Here is a 19161-nt window from a genome sequence, read left to right as displayed (position 1 = left end):
CAATAAACAATAACGAAATTAAAATTAAAATGCTTATAATATTTAATACAATAAAATTCAATATTTTAATTTAGCTTATTTTTTGAATTTTTTTACACGAAATTTTAAAATCACATTTTTTCATTTTAACAAATTATATTGTAGTATTTTGGATTTACAAAATTGTAATTGAACTAATTGCAAATATATCTTTGTGTTTGAAACTTTATAAATATGAGTTTGAATTGAACGTTCGAAGTGACCGGTTGCATAATACAGAGTGCGGAAAGTAAACAATTAAATTTAATAAATTAAATATTGGTTAACAATATTTAAAAACATATTTAGAAATCTAATAATCTTCGTTATAAACCGCGTCCATTTAACAATCTAAAAAGATTCTTGCCAAGAAATTGACCACGAAAAATATAATGCCTACTGAAAGAAGCCCTCCATCCAAATCCACCAAATTAATGAATGATACAATGTCTGGCCCAGCAGCAAAACGTACTATCTCAGAGGTGTCACCTAATAAAGGTGACCTACAATCTGTTGGCAGTATGGATGTGACGCAGCTTTTACAGGACATACAAAAAACAATGGTGAGCATTCTAGATGAGAAATTGAGGGATATTGCTACTAAATCCGATTTAGAGGCTGTCAACACAAATATAATCAGCCTTAATCATATAGTCGAAAAGCTTTCAGAAGAAAATAAAACTTTAAAAGAAAAAATAATTAAATTGGAGCATGAAAAACAAACCGACCACGATGAGCTGATGCGGCTAATTGACGCCAATAAGGAGAAAAACCTAATTTTCAAAGGCCTAACAGTTCAGCTGCCACCCAAGGAAGCTGTCACAAAACTGTGTGAAGAAACTCTTGGCATAAACATTGTAGTCCGTAAAGCTAGAGTCATATCACAGCGGGAAAATAAAATCAACGTCTTGGCAGAGATGACGTCAGAAGAATCGATTGGCCTAGTTTTCCAAAACATACACAAACTTGCAAACTCTACGATTAGAATTGAAAAAGACCTGAACAAAGACAGACAACGGCATAGAAAAGCTCTTCTTTTAATAAGGAAACAAATTCTCTCGATAGATCGTTCGCATAAGGTACTCGTTCGAGATGATAGAATACGCATTGGAAACAAGTGGTGCAAATGGAACAAAAATGGAATCCTAAAGTGTGGCAATGAAGAGGCAACTACTACTCTCAAATTTATGTATGGAAGCAAACTTGAAAACCTTAATCTTAACTTATTAAGCATCATGAATGAGATAGATCAAAACAACCATATGGCAAAAAACTAAAGAACGAATACAACACATTAACAACAACTACAGAGGAAGCTCCATCAACATCATGGAATACAGAATCTACATACAATCTTTTTAAGCTTCAAATAACTTTTTGGAATGTACACGGTATTGCAAATCTTTTTAACGAACCAAAAATTGCTGACTCGCAGATCATATCTATCTATGAAACCTGGTCAACAACACCTTTCAATACTAGCCTTAGTCCTTGGTGCAACTATGATGCACTGACAGTCTCAGCAACAAGGGAAAAGTCCACTGGTAGAGCTAGTGGTGGTATTGTATCTCTAGTTAAAAAAAATTTAGCAAAAAGTTGCGAAATAAGCAAAACAAATTTGTGGATTTTCAACTTTTATTGTATTAATAATTTTAATTTTATTTTAGGTTCATTGTACATTAAACCACATTATGATATAAATATTGCTTTAGAATTGCTTCAACCATTAATCGATGAAATAATTAAAAAATATGCAGGGATCCCTTTAATAATAGGTGGTGACTTCAACGCTAGAGTGGGTGAAGAGGGTGCTCAAGAATTCTTATCTGAAATTAGTTCTATTTTCATATCTAAAAGAAGATCTCTTGATTCAATCTTGAATACGCGTGGTAAAAATATATTAGAATTTATAGAAAATAATGGCTTTATTTTGCTTAACGGTTGCACAGACGGTGACATCCCAGCAAGTTTTACATTTTCAAACAAAAATGGTAACAGTACTATTGATTTAATTTTGGTCAACGTCGCTGCAATCCCATTTATAAAAAGCCTAGAAGTACAAGCGCTTGCTTCTGGCTCAGACCATTTCCCGGTAATCCTAAAACTTGAATTACCTATCGGCACTAGTAATATAAATTGTATAAATGTAACTTCTTGTAAGCAAACCAGATTAAAATGGGATACAAAAAAGTTTGACATTTTTACAATGCACATGAACCGTTGTCTTGAATCATTAAACATGAATCATCACTTCTGTTCTTTATCCATTGACCAACAAAGTGATCTAATCATATCCTCCATACAAAAATCAGCTCAAGCATCAGAAATGGTAATTACAAAATCCTTTATGCCTCCTTATTATACTTCTCAGCCATGGTTTGACTTAGAGCTACGGGCCTCAAAGAAAAATCTAAATCATGCCCTAAAACAGTGCAAGCGTCAAAGCTTTTCACCTGAAACCAAAACGGTATACATTGTTTTAAAAGCAAATTACAAAAAAATGCTGTCTGAAAAAAGAACGGAATATGAAATTAAGGTCAAAAATAAGTTCTTTAATGTAAAAAGTTCGAAAGACTTTTGGAATCTTATTAAATCGTACAATCGAAAACCTTTTGTCAACAACCCCATACCAAATTCTGTTTGGAAATTCTTCTACGAACAAATTTATCCACCTCGTCCTACCATTGAACATATACTGTCTGAAAACTTTATCGAAGCGCTGGATTCGGAAATAACAATAATTGAAATAAAAACAGCAATAAATAAAATCAAAATCAATAAGGCTCCAGGCGAAGATACGATTACGGCAGAGTTCTTTAAGAATTTATCTAGTCAATGGATTTATATCCTACAGTCTGTATTCAATAACATTCTCTTAACTGGAAGCACACCAGCTTCTTGGTCACGATCCGTACTTGTTATGTTACACAAAAAAGGTGATATAAACTCACCCGAAAACTATAGAGGCATTGCTCTATGCAATATTATCTTAAAAATTTTTACCCATATTCTGCATGATCGCCTCTTGCCATGGGCGGAACAACACAATAAAATTCCTGAGTCGCAAAATGGGTTTAGAAAAAAAAGATCATGTACTGATAATATTTTTACTCTTCAAACAACAATTCAATTACATCTACGTCTAAAAAGTAACTCTGCTTACGGACTTTTTATTGATTTCAAAAGGGCATTTGATTCTATTGACCAGATGCTGCTCTGGCAAAAACTTCATTCGCAAGGTATAAGTTCGCGCCTAATTAAAATTCTCCAATCTATTTACGACAAGGCTTTCTTCGTGATCAAACTTCAACAAAAAGACTCCGATCCTATCTCTGTTACTGAAGGCGTTCTCCAAGGAGAAATTCTCAGTCCTCTCCTTTTCATATTGTTTATTGCTGATCTTGAGAAAGAACTAAGGAATGCAAATATTGAAGGGATCAATATTAATGGTCTACACGATATTTTGATGCTGCTTTTTGCAGATGACGCCGTTGTTCTAGCCAGGTCCCCTATTATTTTACGAAAAATTCTATTAGCACTTGAAAGCTACTGCGAAAAAAACAAACTTGTTGTAAACACGGAAAAAACCCAAATTGTCCACTTTAGAAGAGGGGGAAGGCCAATAGCAGAAAATTTCTTTTACAAATGTCAAAAAATTTCTGTCGTGAAGTCCTACACATACTTAGGAGTAAATTTCTCAAGCTCCACATTAGGCAAATGTGCAGCAGAAACTGCCATAAGAAAAGGGAAAATGGCGCTCGGTACGGCAATACAAACTATAAGTAAATTTAAATCTGATTCTTGGGAAGGTCGGGCTAAACTTTTCGACTGTACTGTATCCGTAACACTTTTATATGCATCAGAAGTGTGGGGTCTACGTTACTGTGAATCACTAGAAATCGTTCAATCAACGTACTACAAACGTTTGTTAGCACTCCCCCAAGCTACGAACAATGCAGAACTTAGACTTGAACTAGGCCTTGTAAAAATCTCATATAGAGTTTTCAAACGCGCAATCGATTTCATTATACGAATTCTCCAAATGGACCAATCAAGATATCCCAAACAATGTCTCCTTCGTCTCATTTACCTACACGTAAATAATTCTTCTACAAGTGAACTTAATTGGGTTACACAATTTAATGAGTTTCTTAAAGTTGTAAATATGACAAACTTGTGGAAAACACCGACTGCAGCAACTTGGATTGATAACCGAACTACGGCCCTTGAACGCTATCATAGATATCTTAAATTCAAAGACATTCTAAAATCCGCCAACTCACAATCCATGAATTGCAATTTATTAAGAGCCCTGGATGACAAACCTGCCTGCTACCTCTTTGACCGTAAGCAATTTTTTATGGCAAAGGTTATCGCCCAATTGCGGTTGTCATCAACTCACTGCACTCGTTTTTGTATTAACGGGCAAATTCATAGACTCGAAATCAACAACCTTTGTACACTTTGTAATTTAAAAACTGAAGAAACGTTGAATCACTTTATGTTTGAGTGCCCTATTTACTCCTCAGTAAGAGATCACCATCTTAGTTTCTTACTTACAGTCTTTAGAGACAATAAATCTCTCATTTTCAACTGCATTGATCCGCAATCATCTAAAGCAATATTCACATATATAGTAAATAGTCTTAAAATCAGATCATTTATTATAAACGAATAAGATTTTGCAAAATTACAATTATTTCCCTACTATTTATTTAACTTAACCTTTTTTTTGTTTTTATCTAATATTTTTATTAAATCTAATTAGTAATATTTTTAATTTAAATTAAAAATAAGTATACATCAAACCTCCTTCTGTTACAACTATAAGTTCAGAAGCAGAAGTAAATAAATGTTGAATTGAATTGAATTGATACTAGAATTACCAGAATTGCCTGAACTACCTGAACTTCCTACATTTACATTATCATTTGTTGCCATTATGAATTTTATATAACACGAAATTATTGACAAAAACTATTATTAACTTCTATGAATTCCAATATATATATGTATATATATATTTTACTTTAACAAAATTAATTTATATTGATTTCTATAAACAACAAAATTTAATTTAGTTTCACTTATATGTGTTTTTTTTTTATAATTCATAAAACAAACACCGTTATTTGTAAAATAAGTAATAATTATAATTAGATAATTTTAGATTATTGAATTTAACATTTAGTACAATAATAACAAAATTAAATATTAAAATTTTGACCTGAGCCTTGATAGCAACGACGCTGAGGGGACCAAGCCGGAATTTGAACACGAAATTTTTCTAAGTTTATTAATTTGTCAAAATTAGCCAAATTTAAGCTTTTTCACCAATTCAAGTCTAATATGACTTAGATAGAAAATTCAATTATCTTTCATTTGGTAGGTACCTCATAACTGTATGTTTCGTAATAGCTGAGATATTCAAAAAATAAAAAAATCAAATTTTTTTAAAAAACTTACTTTTTTTACTTAAAAAATAATTAAAAAACACTCACAAACGGCTTCGACATGCACGAATACTCACCTAAAAGGTAATAAAACAAGCTTTCAATTAAAGTAAAAATCATACATACAAAATTTGCGCAAAATCGAATTAAAGTTCGATATCGGAACTGCTTAAATATCATCCAAATCAAAAAAGTAAAAATGCAAAATGTTCAAGAATACATCACAAAACACAATTTTAAAACCTCAATTAGATATTTTAATTTTATCATAAAAAATTGATAAAAAAAATAGCATTTTTTTTAGCTTACTTTACTCTACTCATTATAACCGCGCGTGCAAAAACGGCCCCGCAATGAAATTAATTTTCCTTTAAAGTGAATAAATTATTTTTTAAAAACTGTCCATTTTTTACAAAAAATCCAATTATTTGAAAAAAACCTCCACCCTCACAGCGCCAAATGCGGAACAAACTCAAGGCAGGCGTGCCAGCGCCATCTAAGTTTCAAGTATCAAGAAGATGTTTGTCTGTTTAATGCATTTATTGCGAATAAATAAATTAATGAAAACAGTTCCGAACAAGAAGTCAAGCGAAATAGTACGTGTGGCGCTTTATCAGTTTCGTTCGAATAAACCTATACACAAAAAATTTACTGTTTATCAACAAACTTACGGTGAATACAGACGATATTAAAAGAATAAACAATTATAGAAAAAAAAAAATTCTCTAAAAAATAACTTTATATCTACAATAAAAAAAACAGCTAAAGCAGACGAAAACATAAAGTGCTCTGTGGGCCTTTGCCCTCCATTACAATCATAATGTCACTTCCACCAGACATACAAAACCGGTTTCTAAACAACAATAATTATAATACAAGCGACCCAAAATATTTAATAATAACAAGGAACGATAAAAAATCACTAGAAAATGCATCACCTTTCTTAATCAAAAAAGTAATTGATTATACTTGCGGAGGAGAAGTGGAAACATGCAAAAAAACAAGAGCAGGTAGCTTGCTAATAAAACTAAAAATTCTACCCAAGTACAAAAATTACTTAAATTAAATAAAATTGGAGATTATGAAGTAACAGCAACATTGCATAAATCACTGAACATATCAAAAGGCGTCATCTACTCTAACGAATTGCGAAATATCGACGAAAAGGTAATAGTTGAGGAACTGAAGACCCAAAAGGTTGTAGAAGTAAAAAAAATTCTGAAAAAACAAAATGAAATTCTTGTAGAAACTGGCCTAATCATAATCTCTTTTGAAACACTTACAATTCCTGAAAAAATTATGATCGGCTACGAGGCTGTACGCATGAGAAACTACATCCCGCTGCCATTACAATGCAGAAAATGTTGTCGATTTGGACACCCTACTAAAGTCTGTAAAAGTGACTATATTTGCTCAAATTGCTCCAATAAATCACATTGCGAAGAAAACGAGGTGTGCACCCAAATTAAAAACTGCATCAACTGTAAAGACAACCCAGAATATAACAGTAATCACAATGCACGCGACAAAAATTGCCCAGTCTTCAAAAAACAACAAGAGATTACAGCAATAAAAACAACTGAAAAGGTAGATCATAAAACTGCTCTAGGGTTATACTTCAGCCGTCACATCTCTGAAAAACCTACTACGTATGCAAAAATGCTTACCACATCTCAGTCACCTAATATACTTCCAAAAACACAATCATCTAACACATCAACAGCTCAAATAAATTACAAAAATGGCAATAAAAACATCATAACACAAAATCAAAATACTTCGATCGCATTAACTTCTAAAGGACTTCAATCCATTACAAAAAATAAACCAGACGACAAAAAAATATCATCCTCCCATGTAACAAAAAAGCAAAAAACTACCACGTCAATCAATACAGCAACATCACTACAACAGGCATCCAATCCGGTAACTTACAGATATCTTCTTGACGATCTAATGGATATTCACTCAGCCGACGAGACCAATGAAGCTTCTTCTAACACTACACTAGAAATAGAAAACCGTATGAAAGATAAGTCTAGCACTCCAAAAACATACTTAAAGGCAAATAACATCAATTCAACTAAACAAAAAAATAATAAGCAAACAAGTAAGACCAAAACGACACAAAACAGTGATAGCGATAGTATATAAAAACATATTTCGTTTTTTTCTCTATCTATATTTTATAACTAATAATTATTATATTATTATATTAGAATGAGTATTAAAATAATTCAATGGAACATAAACGGCTTTCGAGAATCTTCAAAAAAACGTATTAATTACAGGTGACTTTAATAGTTGGCACAAAAGCTGGGGTTCCCCAACTAACAATAGCAGAGGTAACAGCATTTTCAAATTTTTAACACAATCCCCACTCTCCATCCTAAATGACAAGTCCCCTACACACTTTAGTACACATCATTCTTTCACACACGTTGACATAACCCTATCCACTCCATTATTAACGCTTCAAGCAAAATGGAAAACTGATACACAACTATACGGAAGTGATCATTTCCCTATTCATATTAACCTTTTTGAAACTAACAACCATCCCATAATGAAACCAAAACCAAAATTTAAAACTGACCTTGCTAACTGGGACCTATTTAAAAACCTTAACGAAATATACAACAACTCCAGACCAATTAGTAATAACATCAACAAAGAAACTGCAAACATTACAAAAATAATATTACAAAGTGCCAATCAAGCAATCCCTCAAACCCATCACAAGAAAAACATAAATAGAACAGTACCTTGGTGGGACTCTTCCCTACAAAATTTAAAAATTATTAAGAACAGGGAATGGTTAAAACTTAGACATGACATAAATGAAATTAATATTCTTAACTACAAAAAAGCTAACCCAAAACTAAAACGGGAGATTAAAATTAGAAAACGATTAAAGACTTTTCAATTCACCTCAGAAATATCTCCCCATACTCCGTCCTCAAAGATATGGAACAAAATAAACAACTTTTGTGGTTTAAAAACGCGGCACACAATACACTGTTTAGTTAACCCTAACCAACCATCTCAACCAGTTACTAACCAAAAAGATATTTCACAGCTTCTTTGTGACAATTGGTCGCAACTCTCGGCAAACTCAAACTTTCCCTCAACTTTTCAGCAACACAAGCTAGCATCACTCTCTTCAAACACTCCAAACTCTCATTCAACCAATGCTATGCTTCTAGAAAAAGAAATATCAATAATAGAACTAAATCAAGCGTTAAAGAAACTGACAGGTAAAACACCAGGTATAGACCGAATTAATTACGAAATGCTAAAAAATCTATCTCCCCTCATTACACACCGCCTAGTTAACCTCTTTAATTTGATATTAAACAACTATATACCTCAACAGTTCAAAATCAGTAATATTATACCAATACCAAAACCGAACACAGATAAAACTTGTTTAAACTCATATAGGCCCATATCCTTAAATCCTTGCATATCTAAATTACTGGAGAAAATAATAGCGAAAAGACTATGGTGGCTTGCTATAAAATGCAAGCTTCTGGATAGTCACCAAATGGGGTTTAGAAAAGGGAAGTCAATAGTTGATCTGCTAGTAATGCTAGACTATCTAACTACTACTACTCTAACAACCAAAGATCATATATCCATAATTTCCTTAGATTTCACCAAGGCCTTTGAAAAAATCGGCTCTCATACCATTATTGATGAACTCCGTAAATGGGAAATAGGTCCCAAAATACTCAATTATATTAAAAACTTTCTTAGCAACAGAAAAATAGTAGTCAAAGCTGGATCTTTCTCCTCCAATCATAAACCACTAGATAACGGGATACCACAAGGCTCACCAATATCAGTGATACTTTTTATGATCGCTTATAATAAATTATGTCAGATTATTAGAAAGCATAAAGAGTATCAATTTACAGCATACGCTGACGATTTCATTATTTACAAAAAATTAAACAAAAAAACCAATACTTTTAATATAGACAATCTACTTAAAGATATACTAAAGTGGTGCGATTACTCAGGGGCAAATCTTTCAACAAACAAATGCAAGCACCTGCACATATGCCGGAAGACTCACTGCGCATTACAAATTCAATCCAACCAATTTTCAATAGAAAACGTAGACTCACTCAAAATCCTGGGAATCATTATTACAAAAAAGTACAAATGGAACAAGCACATTGAAAATCTGGCGACAGATTTATCCAATAGATTAAACATTATTAAATGTCTTTCAAATAAAAAATTCAACTGCAACCCAAAAACCCTTATTCAAGTCACTAAAGCAATCATCATGTCAAAAATAGATTACGGCCTTAATCTTTACGGGAATGCTCCCAAAACTATACTAAACAAACTAAAACCCACTTATCATACAGCCATAAGACTAGCACTTGGAGCACACCGTACCACTCCCATAAACAACTTCCTTTTTGAAGCAAACATCACGCCAATAAGCGACAGGATTACCCTTTCCACAGGGAAAATTCTCAAAACGCTTATGCTCTGCAAAGACTCACCCATCCACCCAATCTATTTAAAAATCAATAAATCCAAGAAATCACCAAAATACCCATCAGTCCTGCATAACTCATTGAAGCTAGCCAAAAAGTCAGACCTACAAATATCGCCAAACAAGATTCACCCACAGAAATCACCACCTTGGCTTTTCAATCCTAATCTAATCAATCTTTCCCTTGGCATAACAAAAAAACCATCCACACCATCTGAAGTATATAGAAAAAAATTTCTTGAAATAAAAAATTCCTTAAACTCACACAAGTTTATATTCACAGACGGATCGAAATCCTCCTCAGGAACAGCTTTCAGCATAACCACAGAAAAATCACCTATAGCCAAATACTTACTTCCTAACTACAGTTCCATATACACAGCAGAAATAGCAGCCATCCTGGCAGCCTGTAGGTACGCTGCAGGTAAAAAAGGAAAATATGCTATCTGCTCTGATTCATACTCGTCACTATCAGCCATTAAAAACACAAACACAGACGATTTTTACACTACAGAAATAAGACACATTCTAATGACAAAAGAAAAAAAAATTTTACTGATCTGGGTACCGGGACACTGCAATATAACCGGAAACAATTTAGCAGACGAAGAAGCAAAAAACGCAGTCTCACAGCCACTTATAACAGACCTTAACCTAAATATATCGGATATAACAACACATAGTAAGCTTAAACTTCTAGAACAGAAAGACACTCTCCTAAACAACTCATCCCAACACTACAGAGAAGTCAACTCTAACAAAAACAATATACAGCAGTATATTTTACCAAAAAGTGAAATTATAACGTGGCTAGATATTGTCAAATTTATTAGACTACGCTTAGGTCATACCATTCTAACACACGATCACATATTAAAAAAAGATCCCACTCCTTTTTGCCAAACATGCAGAACTAAACTAACTATAAAACATATCTTCAATGAGTGCCCGAAGTATAAACACCAAACCAAAAAATACCTTCACAATAACCCAAACTTAATCCTCTCCGAACCCTCCTTTACCAATATACAGAAAATATCAGAGTTCCTTAAATCTTCAAACCTTTATCATCTAATTTAGTAACTATTTAAGTAAAAATATAACTATTGTAAATATATGCTATATAAGCTAAATTCAAAAAAAAAAAAAACTGTAAAAATAGTTCACATCTATCACTAATTAGTTGCTTAAGGCCCATGCTGCTATAGCAATAAATCTATTCTTTACTTGTTATTTAAATAACAATATAAAGTTAATAATAAATAAATAAATAAATAAATAAATTAATGAAAATTTGAATAGAAAAAGGGACTTTCTTATATAAAAAGATTAATTTATAAAAAACTACAATGAAGATCCAAATGCACACCAAAACCTTTAAAGGCAATAAAACACACTTTCAATTGCAACATAAATCGAAAAGAATGATTTTGTCTTCACCCCAGGAAATTTAATCAAACACGAAAATTATTATTTCTTTTAAAACACATGTTTTTAAAAAAGTAAAGATGAGAAATGTTAAGATATACAATATAATGCATAATTGTAAAATATCAACAAAATATTTCAATTATATCATAGAAATTTCAATAAAAATAAGGAATTTTTTTCATGGTATGCATTTATATATCGAAATAACTTTTCGTGCATAAACGGCACCTCAATCATCTATACATCCCCATAAAGATGAAGAAATTTCCTTTTTTAGAAAGCTAGAAAACTTAAAAATCGTGCATACAGTTTTTTTATAATCATTTTTTAAAAATTTCTCTATTTTTTACCAAAAATTCAATTTTTTTAAATAAATAAATTATGTCACAGCGCTATGTGCGGAGGAAATTCAAAGTAGATAGAATGGTTCGATCTAAATTTTGAGTCTAACAAGAACACTTATCAGTGTTACAAACCATTTCTTTTTGAAAATGCTTGATATGTTTAGAATCTGTCAATGTTTATGCAAGAAAAATTCAGTGGCGGAATAAAAAAAGGGAAAGCAATTTTATAACACTATAACTTTCTAAACTCTTGATATAAAAAACATATTAAACATATAATTAATGGAAATTAAAAAATAAGGAAAATATATAAATAGATAAAATAAATTTAAAACTTATTTAGTGAACTATAAATAGGTGACATGTACTAGAATCTGTCAATTAGACATATTATAAAATTTGTCTAATTTTATCAGATATAAGATAATAAATAAATATAAAAAATACACAATTTTATGTTGATGTACTTTTCATATTTCACATTTCAATTTTTATTCATAAAACCTAAAGCAATCACATTTTTCATTTATTTTAATTTTATATGATTACATATGCTTTTACAAGTATTTACTTTTAATCAGACTAAGTATGTATGTGCATAGGTATAAAATAAAGCTGGCATCACAATAGTTTCGTGCATTTTTTTCTATGCGCATGCAATCATCAAGTTTATGCTTTATATGCTTATAATAATTATTTTTAAGCATTTATTTTTTAAATATGTGTATTAATTGGTTTTACTTATTTTTATATGTACATTGATTTCAATTTAGTTCTAAACAATACATTCAAATATGTGTAAAACGGAGACTTAAAACATATTTTTTCCCCACCCATCTGTCTGTCACCATTTGACAATAATGCACGTGGTTATATGCAATCCTGAAGCAAAAAAAATAATTTTTATGCATTTTTATAAAGCGTATGCAATTATCCAGCATATCATTACATACAGCATATACATATATGTATGTACATACATGTGTGAATATAAATTTTTCTTATAATTTATTCTTGTTTAATTAAACATTTAGTATTTATTATTATTTATTTTTAATTTATAATTTGAGATTGAAATGAATATAATAATAATATAAAGAATTAAAAGAAAACAAATATGTGTGTTAAATTACATACATATGTATATACATATATATATTAGCGATTTTTATGCCGTTATGTTTTCTAATGTTTTGCATTTATTGCATATCATAGCTCTGCTTGCCTACGCGCATTGACAAACTTCTTTATTCCTGCATACTTGTGCATTAAACTTTTTTATTCATTTTTTATTTTACATTAATTATATCTCCAATAATTTTTTATATAAAGCGTTTAGAAAGCTATAGTGTTATAAAATAGATTCCGCCACTGAAATTTTTTAGCATAAGCATTGACAGATTCCAAACATTTCATGCATTTCTAAAAAGAAATGGTTTGTAACACTGATAAGTGTTTTTGTTTTGTCTGTATCCCACTCAGAATACAGATCAATTAACCCATCTACTTTGATTTTATTCCGCTTTTGGCGCTGTGACACAATTTATTTATAAAAGAAATAATAATTTTCATGTTTGATTAAATTTCCTGGGGTGAAGACAAAATCAATCTTTCTGATTTATGTTGCAATTGAAAGTGTGTTTTATTGCCTTTAAAGGTTTTCGTGTGCATTTGGATCTTCATTGTAGTTTTTTATAAATTAATCTTTTTATATAAGAAAGTCCCTTTTTCTATTCAAATTTTCATTAATTTATTTATTCGCAACAAATGCATTAAACATACCAACATAACATTTCATTTTAAAATACAGATTGCGCTTTTCCTTCTGTCTCTTATTTACTCCGCCCTTAGCGCTGTGACACAATTTATTTATTTAAAAAAATTGAATTTTTGGTAAAAAATAGACAAATTTTTAAAAAATGACTATAAAAAAACTGTGCATACGATTTTCACGATTTTGAGCTTTTTGAAAAGGAAATTTCTCACCTTTATGAAAATGTATAGATGATTTTGGTCCCGTTCGTACACAAAAATTTATTGAGATATATAAATGTATGAACTTGTGGCGAACTCGCGACACATACTGCAGCGCCTTCTGTGTGTGAATGTACACGCACTCGCACCATCTGTGGGCAAAAGGAACATTTTTCAATGAGCAGCTAACTTCAGTAACTGGCGACTGGCTTCCTTCTTCTTCCTATTTTGCACGTTTTAGTAACACAACGTTTTTATCATTTTGTAACAATTTGTTATATTTATTTAAAATAAAGTGTGTGGTAAAAACCCACATAATTGGTGACCCCGACGCAAATTAAACACATAATTGGAAGCAGCGCAAGTTATTTATTTATTTCATAAAGTCAAAACAAACTTGCACAATGTTGGGTGACGCAATGCTGAACAAAGAAGCAGAAATGTCTAATGCCAACAAAGAAACAACAGCAAAGTCAGCAGCGGCAGACACGAATTTCACAACAGTAAAAAACGATATTGATGCAGTAAAGTTAACGAATTTGCCTTCATTTTTGCAAACTGACCCGGAGTTATGGTTTACTCAAGTGGACGGATTACTACACATCAATCGTATCAACTCTGATCTATCCAAATTCTACACGGTAATCACAGCACTAGACGGCGAAACGCTTCGTCAAGTTTCAGACATAGCAAAAAATCCGCCAGCTACGGGCAAATATGAAACGTTGAAAAATGAATTAATTTCACGATTTGGGGAGTCGCGTCAGAAACAATTGATTAAATTGCTAACGGATTTAGACGTGTCTAACAAGCGTCCAACGCAGTTGCTCCGAGAGATGAGAGATCTGGCAGCGTCAAATATGTCGGAAGACGCCTTGTCAGCACTTTGGTTGCAGCGATTGCCTAGTAACATTCGTTGCATCTTATCTGCGTGCAGCTCCAAGGATGTTAATCAAATGGCCGAATTGGCAGATAGAATAACTGACAATATGCCCACTCCTCATTATGTTATGGCTACCGCATCTGCAATTAACCGACGCAGTAACACAGAGGAATCAACATTGGAGGCACGTGTGACAGCGTTAGAAATATCTCTGCAACAAGTGGTAAGTAAACTAAGTGAAATAGCAATAGAGCTCAGACGACCAGCAAACTCACAGGGGCGAAGCAGGGCTCGCAGTTCTAGCAGAACTCAGTTTAAAAGTCAGCGTGAAGATCGAAAAGTCTGTTATTATCACATTAAATTTGGAACAGCTGCAACAAAATGCTTAAAACCATGCGAGTTCGGCTGCCAAACAACTAATATCAAACAGAAGGAAAACTAAAACCGTTGTCGTCCACAAGTGCAGTAAACGACAACGCGCTGGAACACTGCACTGAAGAAGCTCGTTTACATGTAATTGATCGTATCTCAAATATGAAGTTTCTAGTTGACACCGGATCGGCCGTATCCATTATTCCTTTAGCAGCAATCACAGTGAAACGCAATCTAGTGCCAGATGAACTAAAATTATTCGCAGCAAATAATTCATTTATTAAAACGTACGGTACTAAGAGACTTAGCATCAATCTTGGTTTACGACGCAGTTTCAATTGGAACTTCATTATAGCAGACGTCAAATGTCCAATCTTGGGCGCAGATTTTCTGGCGAAATATGGTCTAATTCCAGACATAAAATCAAGACGGTTATTAGACCCGCTTACTACATTGTCGTCATCTGGTGCAGTTGAAACCACATCGATACATTCGGTATACACATTGGATCCAAATTCAAAATTCTTTACAATCGTCAACAAATACATTGATTTGTGCAGTGCAAATAACTATAGCCTCCCTGACGCATCTGTAGTCTGTCATCAAATAGTCACTGATGGTCAGCCAGTGCATGAAAGGTCACGCCGTTATTCAACGGAAAAATTAAAGGCAATTCGCGAAGAATTTTCAACGCTGTTGGAGCAAGGAATTATTCGTCCGTCAAACAGTCCGTGGTCGAGTCCAATTCACCTGGTAAAAAAGAAAACAGGTGCTTGGAGAGCCTGCGGTGACTTTAGAAAACTAAATGCGCAAACCAAACCAGATAGGTACCCAATACCATACCTAGACCAAGTAACGGAAAAACTACATGCTAGCAAATTATTTTCAAAGATTGATATACATAGAGCGTACTATAACATACCGATGCAAGCTGTTGACATATGCAAAACCGCAGTAAGTACACCCATTGGGTTATTTGAATTTGTAGTCATGCCGTTTGGTCTTAAAAACGCTACGCAAACCTTTCAAAGGTATATGGATTCATTGTTCAGGAAAATGCCATTTGTCTTCTGCTACCTTGACGATATTTTAATATTCTCAGAAAGTGAACAGCAGCATTTGGAACATGTAGAAGCAGTACTAAAAACACTAAATAAGGCCAAGCTTGTCATAAACACCGCTAAGTGCGAGTTCGGAGTTTCACAACTAAGTTTTTTAGGGTATGATGTATCAGTCGATGGTATCAGCCCGCCTGTAGAACGAGTGAGAGTAATTAATGAATACACGAAGCCAAAGACAGTAAAAGAAATTCGTCGTTTTTTGGGAATCCTAAATTATTACCGCAAGTGTATTCCACAGGCCGCCAAATTACAAGCACCTTTAAATGAGCTATTAAAAAATTCAAAAAAGAACGACAACACGCCTATAACATGGACTACCACGTTAGATGCAGCGTTTGAAAACTGTAAAACAAGTGTAACCGCGTTACCTAAATTAACATTTTTGTCTCCATTAAGTACAATTCGATTGACATCGGATGCATCAAGCAACGCAGTTGGTGCAGTACTGGAACAGCAAGAAGGTGATGTTTGGCGACCGGTTGCGTTTTTCTCTTCGAAGCTCAAGGCAGCGCAGAAGAATTATAGCACGTACGACAGAGAGTTGCTAGCTATATATTTAGCCATCAAAAATTTTAGACATTTACTGGAAGGTAGAAATTTTACAATTCAAACAGATCACAAACCACTCATTTATGCATTCCAACAAAAGTCAGATAAAGTTTCACCACGTCAACTACGACAACTAAGTTTTATTGCAGAGTTTACAACAAGCATATCATACATAGATGGTAATGACAACATAGTGGCTGATAGTTTATCCAGAATTGATGCAATTAATATGCCTACGGTTATAGATCTCGAGATGATTAGCAACCATCAGAAAATAGATGAAGAGCTTAAGCAGCTATTAAAGTCAGATTCAGCACTTCAATTACAAAAACTTTTTTTACAACCCGATATGTCAACCTTTTGTGATGTATCAACAGGAATCATCATACCATATATTCCATCATCACTTCGAAAGAAGACATTTGACACAGTGCACTCTTTAGCACATGCTGGTACTAAGTCAACGACAAAACAACTATGCAGCAAGTACGTGTGGCCGTCAATCCGAAAAGATGTCGCGAATTGGGTACGATCGTGCCAAAGTTGTCAACAAGCAAAAATAAACAGGCATAATAAACTTACGCCACAAGCTTTCAATCCATTGGATCAACGATTCGATCATGTACATTTGGACTTAATAATACTTCCCGAATGTGACGGTTACAGATATGCACTAACCATGATGGACAGATTTACACGATGGCCAGAAGTCGTTCCGTTGAAAGATATCACCGCCGATACAGTCGCAGAAAATTTTTACGCACACTGGATATCGCGATTTGGTTCTCCGAAAATCATAACAACTGATCAAGGAACCCAGTTCGAATCAGCTTTATTCAAGGCGCTAGCAAATCGTTTAGGCACGCAAAGAATACGTACATCTCCGTATCACCCAGAATCTAACGGGTTAATTGAGCGATTTCATCGCACTTTAAAAACAGCTCTTATGTCGCGACCTAAACACGCTTGGATACAATTGTTACCATCAGTTTTGCTCGGACTTCGATCATCCTATAAAGAAGATATCAACACTTCAGCAGCTGAAATGTTGTATGGAACAACGTTACGTCTACCGGGAGAATTTTTTGTGGAAAATAACACGCTTCCGAACGAACAAAAATTCCTAGCAACATTACGCGAGCACATCCAGCAAGTACGACCGATTCCGACGTCCAATCATTCTAGCAAAGCTGTATTCGTTCATAAAGCATTGGGCGATGCGTCGCATGTATTCGTAAGGGCAGATCATGTAAGGAAACCTTTAGAGCTCCCATACACAGGACCACATAAGGTAATCAAGAAAATCAATGACAGACTTTTTACAGTTGATGTACGCGGTAAGCAGGTTAACATATCAATAAACAGGTTGAAACCGGCCTTTTTCGAGCCAGCAGTAATCGAACCAAAGTTTGCAGAAGTCGACGTAGATTGCAGACCTGTAAACAAAGGAAAACTCACGCAAACGAAGAAGCAAGTAACCTTTAATGTGAAAGATCCGTTAGAGTAGCAGGTTACAATCAACAGTCAACAAACCAGACCACCGGTCCAGCTATTAAGGGGGGAGTACTGTGGCGAACTCGCGACACATACTGCAGCGCCCTCTGTGTGTGAATGTACACGCACTCGCACCATCTGTGGGCAAAAGGAACATTTTTCAATGAGCAGCTAACTTCAGTAACTGGCGACTGGCTTCCTTCTTCTTCCTATTTTGCACGTTTTAGTAACACAACGTTTTTATCATTTTGTAACAATTTGTTATATTTATTTAAAATAAAGTGTGTGGTAAAAACCCACAAACTAAAAAAAATTCTTTATTTTTAATGAAATTTCTATGATATAATTGAAATATTTTGTTGATATTTTACATTTGTGCATTATATTGTATATCTTAACATTTCTCATCTTTACTTTGTTAAAAACATGTGTTTAAAAAGAAATAATAATTTACATGTCTGATTAAATTTCCTGGGGTGAAGACAAAATCAATCTTTCTGATTTATGTTGCAATTGAAAGTGTGTTTTATTGCCTTTAAAGGTTTTCGTGTGCATTTGGATCTTCATTGTAGTTTTTTATAAATTAATCTTTTTAGATTAGAAAGTCCCTTTTTCTTTTCAATTTTTCATTAATTTATTTATTCGCAATACTTGCGTAAAAAAATACAAACATCATATTTATACTTGAAACTTAGATGGAGTTGGCATGCCTGCCTTGAGTTTGCTCCGCAGTTGGCGCTGTGAGGGTGAAGGTTTTTTTTCAAATAATTGGATTTTTGGTAAAAAATTAACAATTTTTAAAAAATAATAGAAAAAACTGTGCATACGATTTTTATGATTTTAAGATTTTTGGAAAGGAAATTTTATTGTCTTTAAAGAAAAATTAATTCTGTTTCGGTCCTGTTTTTGCACGCGAAGATATAATGAGTAGAGTAAAGTGAGCTAAAAAAAAAGCTATTTTTTAGCAATTTTTTATGATAAAATTAAAATATCTAATTGAGGTTTT

General features: G+C 33.1%; 1 protein-coding gene across 1 annotated transcript; it reads left to right on the top strand.

Annotated features, from left to right (window-relative positions):
* The first annotated feature begins 14140 nt into the window (after positions 1-14140).
* On the top strand, positions 14141-15061 carry LOC119675417. The gene has a single exon (XM_038086615.1). It carries the CDS (start codon positions 14141-14143, stop codon positions 15059-15061), a length of 921 nt encoding a protein of 306 aa, XP_037942543.1.
* Positions 15062-19161: the final 4100 nt, after the last annotated feature.

This window comes from Teleopsis dalmanni, chromosome 2 (genome assembly GCF_002237135.1).
Source record: "Teleopsis dalmanni isolate 2A chromosome 2, ASM223713v2, whole genome shotgun sequence".
NCBI lineage: Eukaryota > Metazoa > Arthropoda > Insecta > Diptera > Diopsidae > Teleopsis > Teleopsis dalmanni.
Note: the sequence above shows the minus strand (reverse complement) of the source record. Positions and strands in the feature narration are given on the sequence as shown.